Raw genomic sequence first — 17,083 nt, 5'->3', positions numbered from 1 at the left:
ACAATTGATAAATAGATTTTGATTTGATTTGACCTATGGTAGGGAAATTACAAAGCTCTCTTTACAAACTCAATCTATTCTCATTCCAGCAAATACCTGCATGAAGGTGGCACTCGTATAATCAGAAAGTAGCAAAATGACTTTTGTCTGTTTGTGCTGTTTTGTGCAACAACAAAAAAATGTATGAAACGCCATGAATTATTTCAATTACTGGTTCAGCTGCTACAAATACTGCTTCCGCTACTCAACATACTGCTGCAACAACTACATACGTAGTTACTAGTTACTCGTATGTAGTACATAGTTGGGGGCAGCGTGTGGCTTGGTGGGCTAAGCCTATGTGCTTGCAATTAGAAGGTCACCAGTTTGAACCCAGCCTCAGCACGTCTGCAGATCCTTGAGCAAGGCCCTTAACCCCCAATTCCATGGGTGCCCTAACAGATGGCTGCACTTTACAGACAGCTTACTCTACTTGAGGGAGGTATAACAACAATTTCCCCACAGGAATCAAGGAAAGTATCAATTGCCATTATACAGTAGTAGTAAAGTTTATCCTTTTCTAGTCTGTCCATTTTCTCTTTATCCTCAAATTCAAGGCCATATTTGGGTATAATTGCTGGGATCACAGGTATCCTGCCCATAGGGGGGGGGGGAGGGTTGCAAGGTGATACCATGATTAGCACAGTTGCCTCCTACCTCTGGTACCATGGGTGATGTCACGGCCGCAGCTCCATGCATGTGGAGCTTGTACGTTCTCTTCATGCTACCATGGGGCTTTCCCCTGGTACTCCAGCCTCCCTCACAGCCCAAAGACCTGCTAAGATAAGCATGAGTTGCCATTGTCCATATATGTGAATGGTGTACATGTCCTGAGATGGGCTGGCACCTCATCTTGGGCTATTCCCTTCCGAAATATGGTTCCCTGTGACCCTGTAAAGGACACACTTTAGAAGATCAATTAATGTTCCGGCATTTGTAAAAGTGTAATTTTTCAAACGTTCATATTGTTCCATACTAGCTCCAGTATTTCTCATTAATGATACTGAGTGAAGCTTGGTAAGGTAGCTCTTGTTTGAAATATGACTCCTCTGCCTTACCTATGCCTACTTTATGTCTTCTAATAAATTTACAATAATCAAGTTGGACAGAATAAAGAACGAAAATTGCAGTTAAAATGAGAATCTTTTATTGGAGAATGAGAAATCTTGTTACTAAATTATTTATTTTATGTTTTAAAAGAATTAGATGAAACTTGGAGAGTAAGGAGCACAACCTGATACAGTGCGTTGCCACATCCACCACATGACAAACCTCCTCAGGGATGAGCACATGAGTACAGCCATGTAGTGGGTGATGTCACAGCACCACACAAGCTCAAATGGAATAGTATGAAGTTTTTCTTCTGGTGGCTGGAGTACCAATCCTGCTACCAACCCCCAAGTTTTCCCTTAAAGGATCAACCTGCAAGGCTGGATGTAGGTTAACAGCATATCCAGGACATATCCAACCCAACATACTAGAATCACTCATGGCATTTAGAAGAGTTGAACCAGCAACCTTCCCATTGCTAACTGAGTACCCTAGCCCCAGAGCTACCACTCCACCCAAACATATATTACATGAAATTTACTACTCTTAAAAACAACAAAAAAAAATCCAGCTAATTAAGTTTTAAAAATTTTAGGGTGGATGGATGTGATATACCAGCTAGGCTATCACTTATTCATTCTAAGTTATCAAACATTATGATTAAAGTAGCCTATGGAAATGTTCAAAGTGCCTGATTTTCTTAGTGTTACTAGAATGTTACTAGTACAACAAATAAGAATAATTAAGTATAAACAAATTAAGGGTTTGGTAAAGCAGAAGGCAGCATTGTGGTTTTACACTACTAAGGTCGTGGATTTAAGGCTGTGCCTTTGCAGTGTATACACGAAGCACTACTATAAAATAACATTTCATTATAGAACCTTTTTTCAACATTACGTTAAAAGGGTGTTTAGGTAATTATTCCACCGTTATACCGCTACAAAATACTCTCTGCTAACTTTGCAACTGGGGCTGTTCGTTGTGATTAGAAATAAATTTTCCCTAATTTTTTGGGTATTTGTAAGATTCAAATGTGGCACTATCAGCCCCTGTCCAAATTTATCAAAAATGTTCCTCACATCAGCATTCTTATTGATAAAGCATTTTCATGCACAATAAACAATAAATTGTGGTTTATACCAGCATTGTTTAATGATTTATAACTATATGGCACACAGATAACGCAGTCAATTTACTTAACAAATTTACCAGTAGGCCTATAATAGAAACCTATTATAAATATGCTAAACATTCGTGCGTCAGGATCGTTTTGGCGGGACGGTTTTGGCGCGTTTTTTATGTTTTTTTTTTTTTTTTTTGATTACTCGGATAGTTCGGAGACGCTGCTGGCTACATGACGCACTTCCTTTTCCTGGACGCTACATGTCGTTGCTGTGGAGAGAAATAGTAGAAATTTCAACTATAAAATGCCGTTAAAAAAGATATCGTTGTTCTGTGGTGATAACGTTATTTATATGCCGCAAACGTTATAGTCATTTTATGTTTTTTTTTTTTTTGCATGTAAGGAAATCACCGGCTGGTGTTCATATTCGCTGATGACCCGCTCTGCACTTCACGAACTTTCAAAACTTCTTGCATCTTCAGAAAGGACAGGTAACTTCACCGAGGCGTCCTCTGTTTAAAATCTTTCTTTTCGCTGCGCCTTCAATTGCATTTTATATCCAAGTAAGTGACAAACTTTGATTTTATGAAATCCAAACACAAACATGTATGGATTCTTACAATCCAAGTAAGTGTTTATACTCGATTAAATTTCTTGTCTGGTTATTTTTTTCCCGGTTTGATTAGGACTTCTCTTACTTACGTACTAGTGTACTCATTAACTTGTATATATAATTAGTTATTTTCATATATCAATATCTATGCGTTTCCATTGCGTAAAAGTTCAATTGTTTTTAAAACCAGCTCTTGATTTCTCAATTAAAGATATCTGATACCGGATTCCGGATTTTCTGTTATTACCAACCACTTTGGAAAACGATAAGTAACAAACCAATAGATATTTTGCTATCTCTGTGTCTATTCTGTGAAATTGCAACTCTTGTGCTTTGTACTTACTGGGATTTATGGGGATTGTAATTAAAATACGTGTGGTGGTTTAATATTCTGGTCTCATTTCTTTGGACCATTAATGAGCCGTCAAGAAGAATAATTAAATCATACTGTTAGAATTATTGAATTAACATGTATTGTAACTAAAGCAGCAACATCTGTTCATTGTTTTATGTAATTTGGCAGTGACAGTACAGTACATGTCCAGATTTTGCAGAACTGAGATTCTAACCAGGTGAAATAATGTTTCACAAAACTCCAAATGGCAAATAATGGGTAATTTCATCATACATCATATGTAATATTAGAGATACGAGTTTGCTTAATATTCATGCTTTTTGGATTCTGGGGAGAAATATAGACATGAGGAGACCATGTGAACTCCTATTAAAAATATATAGTAAAATTAAAATATTTAATAAGTTGTGTAGCTTGTTTGGCCTTTGCAGAGTTCGTTGTAATAACAGGCCCTTACTGCAGGGGGCAGCCTTGGGATTAATATAGTTTTTCTGTTTTTTTATTTTATGATGGCAGAAGTTTCTTGTCCCTTCAGTAGCCCATCACTGCTTTTTAATGCATTACATATTTAAAATGATTAATATACTGTAATCCTATCATGTATCTATATGAATATATCCTATGAAATGTAGTTTTGAGAGCAATGCACATCCTGTCTACTCTTATACCTTTTGAGTGACATACTTGTATGGCTTGATTTTTAATATATATATATATATATATATATATATATATATATATAAAGTAAATAAAAGAAGTGTAAGCTGTCATAATTATCTGCTGTGTTAACAGCTCAATTTGGGACAATTAATGATGAGGTAAATGATGTTAGCATTTGTCATTTATGTATGCTTGTCACTGGAAGTTTCTCATGTAAGATTCCCCTCTGAGCTGCTATAGTAACATTTTAGCTACTCATGTTGTAATCATTTAAAGATGGCCCTCATTTCCTCAAAGTTTTGATATGCCCTTTAACATTGATAAAACTACACTTGCAGATATAGATGTTACATTAATTATTATTTCTTACTGATTTGTTTGGCCATCTCAGGATCCAGTAATGCAAGTACTGCTACTCACTTTCTGGTAATCACCAATGCCAGTTAAGGCTCATTGATGCCTAAAAAATAATCAGCAATATTTTATTTCAGAAACTTCAGGAAAATAATTCCACATGCATGCATTCATACATGCACTTTGCATCAAGCAAGCGCTTGAAAAAATGATAAAGTATTCAACCAAACAGCCGGCATTAAAACTTGCCAAACTTCATGGTGTAACAATTAAGGTAATCTATAGAAACGTTCAGGGTGTGTAGTTTACTGGATTCAAACGCGTTTTTTTTTCCCCCACTTCACAGAGGTTATGATTTGTCATTTTCTCTCATTGTCCTAGTATTTGTTGGGTTGTTGCAGAGTGTTGCTGCTGGTGCTGGTTTCATCGTACTCCTATGTTTTTAGATGTTTGATTAGAATACTCCTGTACAAATCTGTTTTCGTACCTCCTCTTGATAGTTTAGAAGAGCACAGTTTGCACTTCATAATGCTTTGGTTTTTTGTTGTTTACCTTGAAGTATTTACGCACCTCGGACATTTTGTTCTACTTGTTTTACTCGATAATGAGATCGCTGATGCGTTATTATGTTCTATTGGTTATAGGCATCTGTGCATTGTCATGTGTCTGAGTACATGTGACCTGATGCCGATATTACTAATACTAGCATCGGTATTGCTGTATCCCTGCTGTTTTTCATGATTTAAACATTCATTTTACTGAATCTTTTGTTATTTGTCCTTCCCTTACACTGGCTGTTAACTAATGGCACCTGTATTCACTCATTCTGTTCTCAACATGATTCATAACCACTAGCAGCAAATTCATCTTGTTTTGTAAACAGGGCAGGTAGTATACAAAAGTATCCTTGGTGATTAGGTGTATGGTTATTATCTGTGATTTGATAATGAAGATGCAGTGAGGTGCTTCCATAATTTAAGTCTTCTTGCTGTTGAGCAAACATTGTGTTCAACACAAATTGGCTGTATTGTGTCACCTGAAGATCCTTACAAAGATGCGACACTTGGTAATGTATTATTAGAGATGGCTGGAAAATGAAAGAAGTGGCAATTAGCTTCGCCTTGGTGGTGAATTGGCTGGGTTTCCATAGCAACTGGCCCACTAAGAAGTTTGTGGGTGGGGGGACAGCAGTGATCAAAGTCTAAAGCTGTCAGGAGCTCTACCAGATAGTTTCAGGACAACACTTAGTGTGTCTGGCAGGGTTGCTTTTTGCGTCATCAGTATTTTGTGGCTTTTTTTACCTGCTTTTCGGACATTTGCTTTAGGTTTATTTTATATAAAGGCAATTGGTTTAGTGGAGAAGCAGCGATTTACTTCAAGCCAAATTTTAGAACATTGGCTCGTGTGTGTGTGTGTGTGTGTGTGTTTTTCCATTTTACTGGAAAAGACTCCTCTCCCGCCTGCCTTTCTCACAACTTGTGCTTGAAAAGGATTAAGGCTAGCCTGGGCGACTGGGCCGTGGCGAGCACTGGGGCGGCACACTGCATTGTGGGCTGAGGACTAATAAGATTACTGTAACGCAAAGGGAGATACGGCACCCTTGGTGGTCCCCAGGTGTCAAGATCACCCGGGACTGTTGGCTCGACTGCATTCAGGAGTCAGTCCACCTTCTATGGTAAAGAAAGGCAGTGCATCGTTGTATGATGTCTCTTTTTTAAAATGTAAATCCAGGTTGACCGGAGTATTTGGCACAACTTTTGCTGATGTATTTTACGCATTTATACTGATAGCTCAAAGAGCAGAGGGAACAACTCCAGCTTTACACTTTTGAATGCTGGGAATCTGAGTTCTTGAAGAGCATCATGCTTCCATCCAGTGTGTTGTACCAGGGCAGTGCATGACCTCATAATCTTTCTTTTCCTGTTTGGCTTAGGGAGCAAGCTTCAGTTTGAGTTAATATGTTGGGAGAAATGCTATTATTATTTCTGATCTTGAAGGAGCACTTTGTTACATGGTCCGTGATCCTTCCATCCAGGAATTCACAGTCCTGGTCTCGTCCATAATCTTGTCACTGGGTTTGAGGTGGCCATCGGCCTCCCCAGTTGTGCTCCCTTCTGCCAGGCGGCCCATGCTAAACTAATTTGAGTCAATTTGTCTACATCAGGGCCAACAATCGGACCAGCCGGGCCCGGCGCTGCACAGTCCCCAGCCCTTGCAGCTGTTGGCGGCTCATTCTGCTGCTGACAACCCGTTGCTACACTTCTCGCCATGGTTTCCCACAGCCCTGGCAACCGTGTTGGTTTTTTTCCCCCCAGAGTCATTAAGCCCCCTGCCCAAGCTAGTTAAGTCTTTCTTAGTAAGACGATTGCTCTACCCCCTTACTGTGCTAGGGGGCGTTCAGGTGACACGTTTTAAGCTCATCATCCAAACAAGGACAAGCATGTCTATTTATTCATTTCAAGACCATCTTAAACATAGACTTAAGTACACTGTACCAAACCAACTGAGACTCAGATATTTACTTTTGTCATCCTTTATTGGTGTAAAGGAAAGAGAAGAAATGCACAGAATCTTAAATATAATCTCAACAATGTGCACGAAAATGATATTTTATGAGTTTAGTCCTCTAAATTTCACTGATCATCAGTCTGGTGCGTCTACGCCAATTGATGGTAAAAGATTTATATGTGTATATTATTCAGCAGTTGTATTCCGCTGGCCGGCTGGGCTCTAGTGTAAAATATCAGCACATGATTCATTTTTTCCTCATGCCGACTATATGTGTGTGTGTGTGTAAGATACATATTTAAATAAAATAGAACCACCTTTCGGGCATGTTAGCTACTCTTCGCATTGTTTATGGTCTTGCGCATGGTAACTTACAAGTATGCAAATCTGCAGCTGCTCTGACGCAGCCTGCATGCGTCTTTCTCTGTGTGTGATGCATCCCAATGTGTGCTTCCCAGCCGCTTCATTTCATTGACTTGCTGCTGTCACAGTGTGCAGTGTTAACCACTTGGATAGCCTTCACTTTTCAGAAATAATAGGAATAAAATTTTTTATGTCTGCGCTGTCATTTTCCCACGTTCATGGGAAGTGCACCTCAAGGCATGGGCAATTTACTGCCTTTTTTTGTCTGACATTTACGATGGTTTGGGGGAAACTTCCACTCTTCAGGATTTGTTAGTGGTAATAATGTTCACCAAATGAGCTCCCTCCTTCATGATTCTGAGAAATGGTCCCCCCCCCATACACATTTCATGCAGTCAAAGCCTGATCATCCATCCAGATCTAACCAAGATAGACTTTTTAATGTTTCAGTCTTTTCTCTCCACTTTTGTCTTTTAGTATATTAATGCAGTGTCATTATACTATATAGTCATGTATTAACCTTGATGTTAGTTATTACCTGATAATGTGGTACCAGTATGGTGGCTCAGAAGGGTTTTCTGTCACCTCGCATCACCGCAGGTTTCCTCTACTACTCCAGGTCTCCTGCAGTGGGTCATTGTATATATGCGTGTGCTCTGCTATGGCCTGCATTCAGTCCAGGGTATAGTTGTGCCTTGTGCCCTATGCTGAAGCCCCTTGTGACCTTGACCTGAATGAGTGGATGGAAGATGGATAGATGAATGAGTGGGTGTAAAGACTGCAAGCTGCCTCCTGTCGCAATGTTGTTAAAGAGCCTTATTATTTTTTCCCAAGTAATATGTGACATTTTAGGTCACGATACATTTTACAATTTGGCTCATAACTATTACAACTATGTTTATTACTGTTGTGTTAATATAATATATGCTTATTATGATTCTTAATATAGTCCCCAGAATTAATACTTTCATATGATTCCTTCTCCAGCGCTAATCTATAGTGACATGATGTCAGGTTGAGGTCTACTGAGCTGAGGCCCATAAACCCCTCCTATCAGCTGACTACCGCTCCAAAGTAAATGTTTTATTGCACTATATTGATGGGCTTATTGTCATCATCACTGTCACCTAAAATTTCTTAATGACCCCCCCTCCCTTCCCTTCCCCCCCGGGGCAATAAGGTGCCCTGAAAAGGTTTTGTTATCTTTTTTCACACGCTCTGACGTTAGCCTTGTTTTACGGCTTGTAGCTCTTTGTCTGCTCTGACCCTCTCCCCCGGCCAGTTTTGCTGATTCCTCCTGGAAGTCTTTTGAAGGCACAGAAAAGCCTATGAGTGTAAGCAATGCCCCCCCCTCCCAATCTGGGGGGCTCTCCACCCCATCCCGTCCCCCTTCTCTTCCGCACCCGTTTATTGAATTTCACCTCCACATCATTTATCTCTCCTCGTCACCCCCCCCAACCCGTTCTTCTTCGGCTTCTGGTACCTTTGAGGACTCTCCCCCTTTTCATTCCCAGCTAGATCTGTTGACACACAGTCAATCTAGGGTCCCCCCTCCTTTTTTTTTTTTACTCGCTTCACTCGCCAAACCAGCCCCCACCACCCACCCTAAACTATAAAGCTGCCACAGCTGTGGACTGTATTAGCATAGCAGCCTTGAAAAGCCACCAAAGGAGGTGGGGGGTAAGGGGGTGTAAATATATTACCACTATTACCTTTTGTGTGGAGGTGACGGTTTTAAAACATTTTCAGCTTTTCTTTGGCCTGTGGCAGAGAGACAAATGTGCATTGTAATGATTGTATAGTAACGGCTTTTTAAATATGGGTCAGGTAGCTGTTGGGAGGTGCCCTCGAATCCAAAATGGTTCTAAAAGTGTGTAGAGGAGAAGCTCAGAACTGCCTGGAGAGAGGTCAGCTAGACTGTGTTTGCTGATTTCAAGCCATGGTACTAAGGCAGATTGGCAATTAAAATAAATTAATGAAAGTGATGGACTGTTGCATGTAGACATACATGTGTGTATTTTTGATTATTCTTGAATAGCTGATCATTCATTATAATAGTGGAGTATGACAAGTAGAGAAATGCAACGCTGTTTGGTCTTCAAGTGTTACTGGGATCGTCTATACCTGCTGCCATTAGACACACCAGTGCCTCTTCCCAACAGGTCACTCCCACCCCCAGCCACAGCACCCTGTCTTGTTAAAATACAGGTCTGCTGCTACCTGTTTCAATGGCACATATACCATTGTTTATCTATTATTATATTTAAATATAATGTTTTTGGGATGTTCTACTTGGGTATTGTGTACCTTTTTAATTTGCTTGCACCACGTTTAATTGTTTGTACTCTGTGTACTGTCTCTGCCCTTTCTCTTTGGCACTATATGTATGTTCATCTGTGCACCGGAAATCTGCTGTGCACCAGAATTTCCCCGTGGGTTCAGTAAAATGTATCTCAATTTTAATCTTACAATAATTTGCAGCTAATCTATGTCATATTAATGTAATGTCTGTTGATCCAGACACTTTATGCTAAATTAGAATGCGTTAGATAAAAGCATGGTATTGTGTAAAAACAGACTCATAGCTACCAAATCAACAGCATCGCCTCGTTTACTTTGCCTGGCAGTTTGAAGTACATTATTTTATATTTTCAGGAAGCCTGGCATATCCATGAAGCCCAGTTACTTTCCTGACTTGTGATCCTGGATGCATTTTACTCCTTCAGCAAAGGCTTGGTGAAATCTCCACAGTAAATTGCAAGACTAATTTCTGTTTAGCCAAGGTGATTGTGTTTACCTGTATTTTATTACTAATGCTCTATCTCTAAGGCACATGAAACTTGATAGCCCAGTGGTCTGTATCATATGCAAAATAAATGTTACAGTGGCGCTGATTTAAAAAGAACTGATTTAGAGGAATAATGTATTCTTTCATACTTTTAGTTGCTGGAATGCATTATTAAAAACAGACACCCTACTAGCTCTCGTAACCGGCGTAATTCTAAAATAAGAGAACGCATTGTGCTGTACATATGTCAGTTCTTGTGCTTCAAGTGAATTTCTTGTGTTTCGAATACCTGAAAGGATGATGTTAGTGTGCATGTATAAAGGACTAAGTGTAAGAATATGTTGCACTTCAGTGTTTTTCAAGAGTAACATTCAACTACCCAGCAGTGTCACTGTTCCTACGTTGCTGAATACTTTTATTGTACAGTGGTCTAGAAGGAGAGGAAAAAAATAATGATTTTTTGAAATAATGTGCTGTAGATGTTGAAGTTTGTTTATAAGTGATGACAATGACATGAAATTATTCATGTGTTTATGCAGTTAATCTTTAAAAGAGGTTGTGTATTCCTGTCATGAAGCATCCATTAATTTATAACAGACGTGGTTACAATGTAAGACCTCTATATATTAAGTTTTTTTTGTTTCATTTTATTCAAGGATGACCCAGTTTTTGGTTTATGAAATGTTTGTCGAATTGGAATAAGCCGGTGTCTTCATTCTAGTCATTGTGAACAGCTTTGGTGAGAGAGAATCAAACACGATGGGTGGCCTCACAGATCTGGGCTGTTTTCTTAGTAGAGGGCAGCATGAGCAAGGCCAAACCAAGCAAAGAACGAAGAGCCGTCCAGCTAACGCTCTCCAGGGTCACTCGCAGCTCCTCTGCCCAAGCTAGGCAGGGCGACCCACCCGTACCAAAGGATGCATCAGCAGGCCCACAGATGGCCCCCAATCAGGGCGCCCAGCGTGGCAGGCAGGCTGACTCGGGCCTGGCCCAGGACCTCAGTCTAATGAGCATGAGTGAGCAGGAGGCCATTTTGCCCAGGTGAGGCGCCATCCCTCATGCGTACCTTTCCCACAGTCCTTTGCTTTTAAAAGATATTCAGCCAGCGTGCAAACAAGAGGAACTTGAAAAAACACCCTATAGTGAAATAGTTTTTTATTATTTTTTGTGCAAAATATTTGACATCACCTTAACTTTTTAGTTATATTAAAATTGTCATTGCTGCTCTAATTTGAGTTCTACCCACTTCCTCCAACAGGTAACTCAAAATCTCATTACCATCTTAAGGTCAAATGAAATAAATTTGAATTGTACTCCAGTTTTAAATTTTACTCCAATTTTTCATATACTTCTAATCAATTTGTATAAGACAAGACATATTTTTTAACTCCAGTGTTTTGTAATTGGTCCTTTCGTAACTCTTGCCCTGGGTTTGAAATCTTTTTTGTTTATTGCAGAAATTAATGGGTAATATAATAAAATCAGCAGTTGTATAATTTGCATCTGGCTTCAAAGTAATTTTAAAAAAATTGAAAATTGATATGGTAATGAATTTTTGAGAATGACCCATATATATTCTGATCTGTAGGTCCATAGAGTAAAAGTGATGCACTCCTGCTGCAGTCATCACTGTCTGCTACATGTCAGTGTCCTATCAAACTAAAATTTATTTCCAGTTTGCCAGTAGGAATTTAGTTATTTGGGTTTTGCAGCATTTTCAGTTCTGCTGCAGTGTTGACCTACAAGTAAGAGGCTTAATTAACCAGTTATTTTAATAAATTACTTGTTGAATTGTGGTGTGGCTGCTGTATCAGGAAAAGCAGAACGCTGAAGGCTGCTGCTCCCCCCCCCCAGACACAGAAGCCCCCCAGGCATGAAGTCTTCCCGCAGCCCCCCTAGGCTGGCCTCCAAAACCGTCCGTGCCACCGTTCCCCGGGGCACCCTGAACTCTGTAGCCCGTTTATTGACGCTCGGCCGATGTCGCAACGTGCTGGTGGTGGCCGGAGCGGGGATCAGCACGGCCAGCGGCATCCCGGACTTCAGGTACACATGCCATCATGTCCCCCAGCTCTTCTGTCATCTTCTTGATGTCCTAACCTTCTGACTTTCTCCAAAAAGAACCCCGGGAACTGGACTGTATGCGAACCTCCAGAGGTATAACACCCCCTTCCCGGAAGCCATCTTCAACATCGACTACTTCTCCAACGACCCGCGGCCCTTCTTCTCCTTGGCGAAAGAACTGTACCCCGGACGCCACCGGCCAAACTACGTCCACTACTTCATCCGCATGCTGCACCAGAAGGGCCTGCTGCTTCGAATGTACACGCAGAACATCGACGGCCTGGAGCAGAGTGAGGGCCACACACCGGGGATCCTACTCCTGTCAGCCTCTCAGAAAGATTTGCCTGTGGGAAAGCATCAATTTCTGAAAATTCTCAAACAAACTAATTCCCCAGGACCCTCTTCATTGTGGTTAACCCTGTAAAATAGTCAATCTGATATGGAACAATTTATAGATACCAATTAATTATTGAATTTTATCAGTTTAATTGTGTTTTCCGTGTACCTAGTGTGTGGAATCCCCGAGGAGAAGCTCGTGGAGGCCCACGGGAGCTTTGCCTCGGCTTCCTGCCACCTGTGCTACACACCGTTTCCAGCTGAAGAAGCCAAGGTGGGGGAACGCACAGGCTATATGTCGTCTGTAATCTGTGACACTTTCTCTTGACACATTAGATGATTTTAAAGTTTTGAGGCTGATGAATCGAAAATCTGGGCACTGACTCTCTGGCCTTCTAGGAATTGAGTTTCCCCTTCCGTTTTCCCCTTTATACAATTTGGGGTTGCGGGGGACCTGGACCCTGTGCCAGGCAGTGTAAGCCGCAAGGCTGGGGTACGCTTTGCATAGGATGTAGTTACCTTGTGCTGCTTTGAAAACTTTATCAATTTGCTGTTGTCAGAACATGCTAAAATCTATCATATTCAGCCTAATATGACTCACCTTTGTAACTACATTTCTACATACAATTTAGTTGTAAAAAATGTAACTCTCTTTATGTGGCATTTGTTTAGTTTTGTTCTATCTACCTTGGGGATGCTGGTTGTTCAGATCCCCACAGAGAGGGATCACTGAATTGCTTGAGTAAAAAGAATGATTTATATTATACTGAGCTAAGTTATAATAAAAATTTAAAAATGTTTTTCCATTCAAGGGCCCAAATAAGTGCCCCCCCCTCTCTTTATTTTAAAGAAATTCATAATGACTGACAGGGTGCCTGTGTGCACATTCTGCCAAGGGACGGTCAAACCTGATATAGTGTTTTTTGGGGAGGATCTCCCCCAGAGCTACTTCCAGCATACCAAAGACTTCCCAAAGGCTGACCTGCTTATCATCATGGGCACGTCTTTGCAGGTGAGCTGCTGTATGCATTTCGACAGCCGACTGGCTTAAACGGTGCCGTTCTGTCCGGTGATCCTTACAGGTTCTTATGAGTATCATGAGTGACTTGAATGATTTTACATTACGGAAGACCGCTTGACTGGTGGAAATACTGCCCAGTGTCATGGCTTTGGCGAGGAAATCGGGGATAAAGAATTTTAAGATGTTCATCAGAATTCACATAAGATGATCAATACCAGACATAATTAATATAACTGCTTGAGTTTAACTGAGGCGAAGTACCTTATAAAGATAAAGATGCTTTATTGTCATTGTACAAGTACAGTGAGATTTCGTTTGGAACGCCAGCAGATGCACAAAATTTACAATAACGTGGGGAGCTCCGGGCCGCTGCATCCATGTGCATCGCCATCTTGAACCATGCAGATGTTTTTAGATTAAATGACCAATAAATGGTTCTAGATGTGTTGCATTTAGGAAAACCTAAAATCCTTAATGACCCTGTTTCACAAATGGTGCCTGGTCAGTTTTTCCTATTGGCTACAGCTGGAGTACTTTTGTTCCAGTCATTTTTATCTCGCACAGTTTATTCACACATTTATAAGTGTGTGTGTGTGTGTTATGTGCCATGCTAGTGTTGACACAGAGTTGGCTTTTTTCCTGTTGCAGATTGAGCCTTTTGCCAGCCTTGTGAACACAGTGAGGTCCACGGTTCCCCGCCTGCTGCTGAACCGGGACCCAGTGGGCCCCTTCCAGAGGGTTCCACTGCGCAGAGGGGACTACATGGAGCTGGGGGACCTGCTGGACTCTGTCAGAAAGCTGGCGCAGATCCTGGGTTGGCACCAAGACATCTGCGACCTGATTCAAGATGAGGAGCAGAAGGTATCAGGGGAACAACCCAAGAAAATCACTGCAAAGTAAAATGAAAAGTCCTAAAAGGGTTAATTTTCTCAGTGAAGATCAGTCGTCATTTATTTTATTTAAATGTATAAGGGAGCCCAAATGTCACTTATGACTTGCACTGCTTTGTCTTTTAAGGCACTGCTGTTTCTCTTATTGTCCCCCCATGAACTTGTCCCCTTCCCTTGCAACTGTAGGACAAGAATTCCACTGTGTTTCTCGGAAGATATGATACTACTTGACCCTTGAAATGAAGTTAATAGTTCATATAGATTTAAATAGATGTGAGTATGAAGTGTTTCTCATTCCCGTTCTTTTGCACTTTGCGAAGGCAGGTGGCGCTCTCTCTGCAAGCGGCTGGGGTCTCACTCTGGCGGAGGTGAAGCACCCAGGTGGTGGGGCCAGTGGGCGTAGTGGCGACGAAAGCAGCGATGACTCGGAGACTGACAGCAAGAGCACCGAATCTTCTGCCCCCAGTAGCTAAGCCTGGCCACCTGGCCCTGGACAGGAGAGAACAAACTCTGTGCTGTCTGAGGGTGCTCGTGTGCCAGTATTTTCCTCTTAAAATCCAGTTCCTATGGTGACACCGATCATGTGCATTCCCTTTCTGTATGTCTTCTCTGTAATTGTTGCATTTCTAATTTGTGTTGGCACTTTGGCCAGTCAATGCAATTGAGGCACTTAACATTGTTGCAGAGTCACACTGCTTTCTATGTTGATTTTAGTCCAGAAAGGACCTAGAATTTCCCGTCAGAAAGTGATTGTAGTTATTTTTATTTTATTTATCTAAAATGGAAAATTAGTTGTGACTGCAGAACACAGATAAGGAATAATGAGGTTACTGGCTACCAAAAAAACTTGATAAGTGAACAGGGGCAGTTTGAAAGGTGGGAAAGTTTCCGGGTTTGTGCTGCAGCCCATTATGGATGAAAGGCTGCAGAACCGAGGGGCCCGATAAGGAGGAGAGGGAGGTGGCGACAAGCGGGAGCCAAGAGCGGGCCCACCTCGGGGCGGACGGCGCTGAATTAGCATGGGAAGCACGGCCTCCCGAGTGTGGCAAGGCCCCGCTGTGTGTTTTCACAGGCGCTGTGACCTCGGCAGTTTGGCGGGGGCGGGGGGTAGGGGGGTGCTGGCTATCTCCACAAGTCTAATAAATGCTTCTGCCCCACAACAAAGGATTGCAATATCCTGCCTGGGACAGTTAACTTTGGGCATTTGCTCTGAGAGTGGAGGCTGAGAGCTGTCAGTGTGTGTAGTGTAATCACTTTGGTTTGGACAGAGACTGTTTTCAGAGGTTTAATTGCAATCGTCCATATTACGTGGAATTTTAATATTTTTTTTTGTGCTGGACTTAATGTAGGTGCGTATTTGTATTTTATTTTTATGTAACAATAAATAACGACTTCAATAAAAATTCCTTTTAAACTGGATTTTCATATGGAGGTTTCACTCTTTAGCAAATTTATTAACCCCATTTCCAAAAATTGGGACACTGTGTAAAATGTAAATTAAAAACAGAATGCAGTGATTTACAAATTGTATGAACCCATATTTAATTGAAAATAGAACAAAGATGACATCAAATGCTGAGAACTTTTGTTTTATGACAAATACATGCTCAATCTGAATTTAGTGCCAGCAAAACGTTTCAAAAGTTGGGACAGAGGCATGTTCACCACTGTTGCATCACCTCTTCTGTTATCAACACTCTGTACACGTTTAGGAACTGAGGAGACCAGTTGCTGGAGTTTTGAAAGTGAAATGTCCCATTCCTACTTGATATAGGATTTTAAATGCTCAACAGTTTGAGGTCTCCTTTGTCGTATTTCTTGTTTCATGATGTGCCAAATGTTTTCAGTGGGTGACAGGTCTAGCACCCGGACTCTTCTGCTATGGAGCCATGCTGTTGTAATATGTGCAGAATGCGGTTTGCCACTGTCAGGCTTTACTTTGCAACCTTTACTACAAGGCCTTCTCTGGGGAAAAATGTTGTCTGGGTGGCACCATATGTTGCTCTAAAACCTGTACATCGTTCAGCATTAATGGTGCGTTCCCTTTTGCAAGTTATGCAACATATGGACACTCGCGCACCCCTATACCATCATAGCTGCCGGCTTTTGAACTGTCCTCTGATTAAAAACTTGGAGAGTCCTTCTCCTCTTTAGCCCGGAGGATGCAATATCCATGATTTCCGAAAAGAATATTTTTTGCTTCAGAGCACAGGGCAATTCTTTTGGTTCGTCAGAGCACAGGGCAATTTTCCATTTTGTCGCGGTCCATCTTAAATGAGCTTGGGCCGCACAAGTCGGCATGGTTTCTGGATCATGTTTAAATGCTTTCTTCTTTGCATGGTAGCGTTTCATTCTGCAATTGTGGATGCTGCAAGGAACTGTGTTTACAGACAGACAACGGGTTTCGGAAGTATTCCTGAGCCCCTGCATGCAGTCATTTCAATTATAGAATGTTGTGTTTTTGATGCAGTGCTGCCTGTGTACCCACAGATCATAGCTGTCCAGTAGTGGTTTCCAGCCTTGTCCCTCGCATATAGAGATTCCTCCGGATTCTCTGAATCTTTTAATCATATTATGTACCGTAGATGATGAAATTCACAAATTCTTCCCAATATTACATTGAAGGATATTAGTATTAGTTCAACTATTCATTTGCCCACGCAGTGTGTCAGCATGTTGAACCTCTCCCCATCTTCACTGCAGAGACTCTGCCTCTCTGGGGGGCTCTCTAAATAGTCAACCATCTTACTGATCTGTGTCCAATTGACCTAATTAGGTATGAGATATTCTACCAGGTGTTTCATTAAGGCATTACACAACTTTTCCAGTCTTTTGTTGCCCCGTAACAATTTTTTGTGAAACGTGGTGCTGATATCAAATTCAAATTGGACATGTATTTGTCATGCTACAACAAAATTTCTC

General features: G+C 41.2%; 1 protein-coding gene across 8 annotated transcripts; it reads left to right on the top strand.

Annotated features, from left to right (window-relative positions):
- Nucleotides 1-2,454: 2,454 nt before the first annotated feature.
- On the top strand, nt 2,455-15,580 carry si:dkey-103i16.6 (uncharacterized protein LOC557125 homolog). 8 transcript variants are annotated; one of them, XM_049006954.1, is made up of 10 exons: nt 2,722-2,775; nt 3,037-3,094; nt 9,721-9,848; nt 10,648-10,894; nt 11,708-11,896; nt 11,972-12,204; nt 12,424-12,524; nt 13,101-13,262; nt 13,920-14,132; nt 14,482-15,580. In XM_049006954.1, the coding sequence occupies exons 4-10, from the start codon at nt 10,659-10,661 to the stop codon at nt 14,632-14,634; spliced, it is 1,287 nt and encodes a 428-aa protein (XP_048862911.1). In that variant the 5' UTR covers nt 2,722-2,775; nt 3,037-3,094; nt 9,721-9,848; nt 10,648-10,658; the 3' UTR covers nt 14,635-15,580. The 8 variants fall into 8 exon arrangements, with proteins under 8 accessions (XP_048862914.1, XP_048862915.1, XP_048862906.1 ...); XM_049006955.1 differs by lacking the exon at nt 2,722-2,775 and adding an exon at nt 8,053-8,139 and having other exon boundaries at nt 3,072-3,094; XM_049006956.1 differs by lacking the exons at nt 2,722-2,775; nt 3,037-3,094 and adding an exon at nt 2,457-2,703 and having other exon boundaries at nt 10,651-10,894.
- Nucleotides 15,581-17,083: the final 1,503 nt, after the last annotated feature.

Source organism: Brienomyrus brachyistius, chromosome 3, assembly GCF_023856365.1.
Source record: "Brienomyrus brachyistius isolate T26 chromosome 3, BBRACH_0.4, whole genome shotgun sequence".
Taxonomy (NCBI): Eukaryota; Metazoa; Chordata; class Actinopteri; order Osteoglossiformes; family Mormyridae; genus Brienomyrus; species Brienomyrus brachyistius.
The sequence above is the reverse complement of the archived record's forward strand: the minus strand, read 5'-3'. Positions and strand labels throughout refer to the sequence as shown.

What these genes read in the sequence shown, in the direction of transcription:
- si:dkey-103i16.6 (XM_049006949.1), top strand. Translation starts at nt 2,646, where the DNA reads ATGACCCGCTCTGCACTTCACGAACTTTCAAAACTTCTTGCATCTTCA. An exon ending in TGCATCTTCAGAAAGGACAG is followed by an intron (nt 2,704 to 10,647) that starts GTAACTTCACCG and finishes CTGTTTTCTTAG; the next exon opens with TAGAGGGCAGCATGAGCAAG. An exon ending in CATCGACGGCCTGGAGCAGA is followed by an intron (nt 12,205 to 12,423) that starts GTGAGGGCCACA and finishes CCGTGTACCTAG; the next exon opens with TGTGTGGAATCCCCGAGGAG.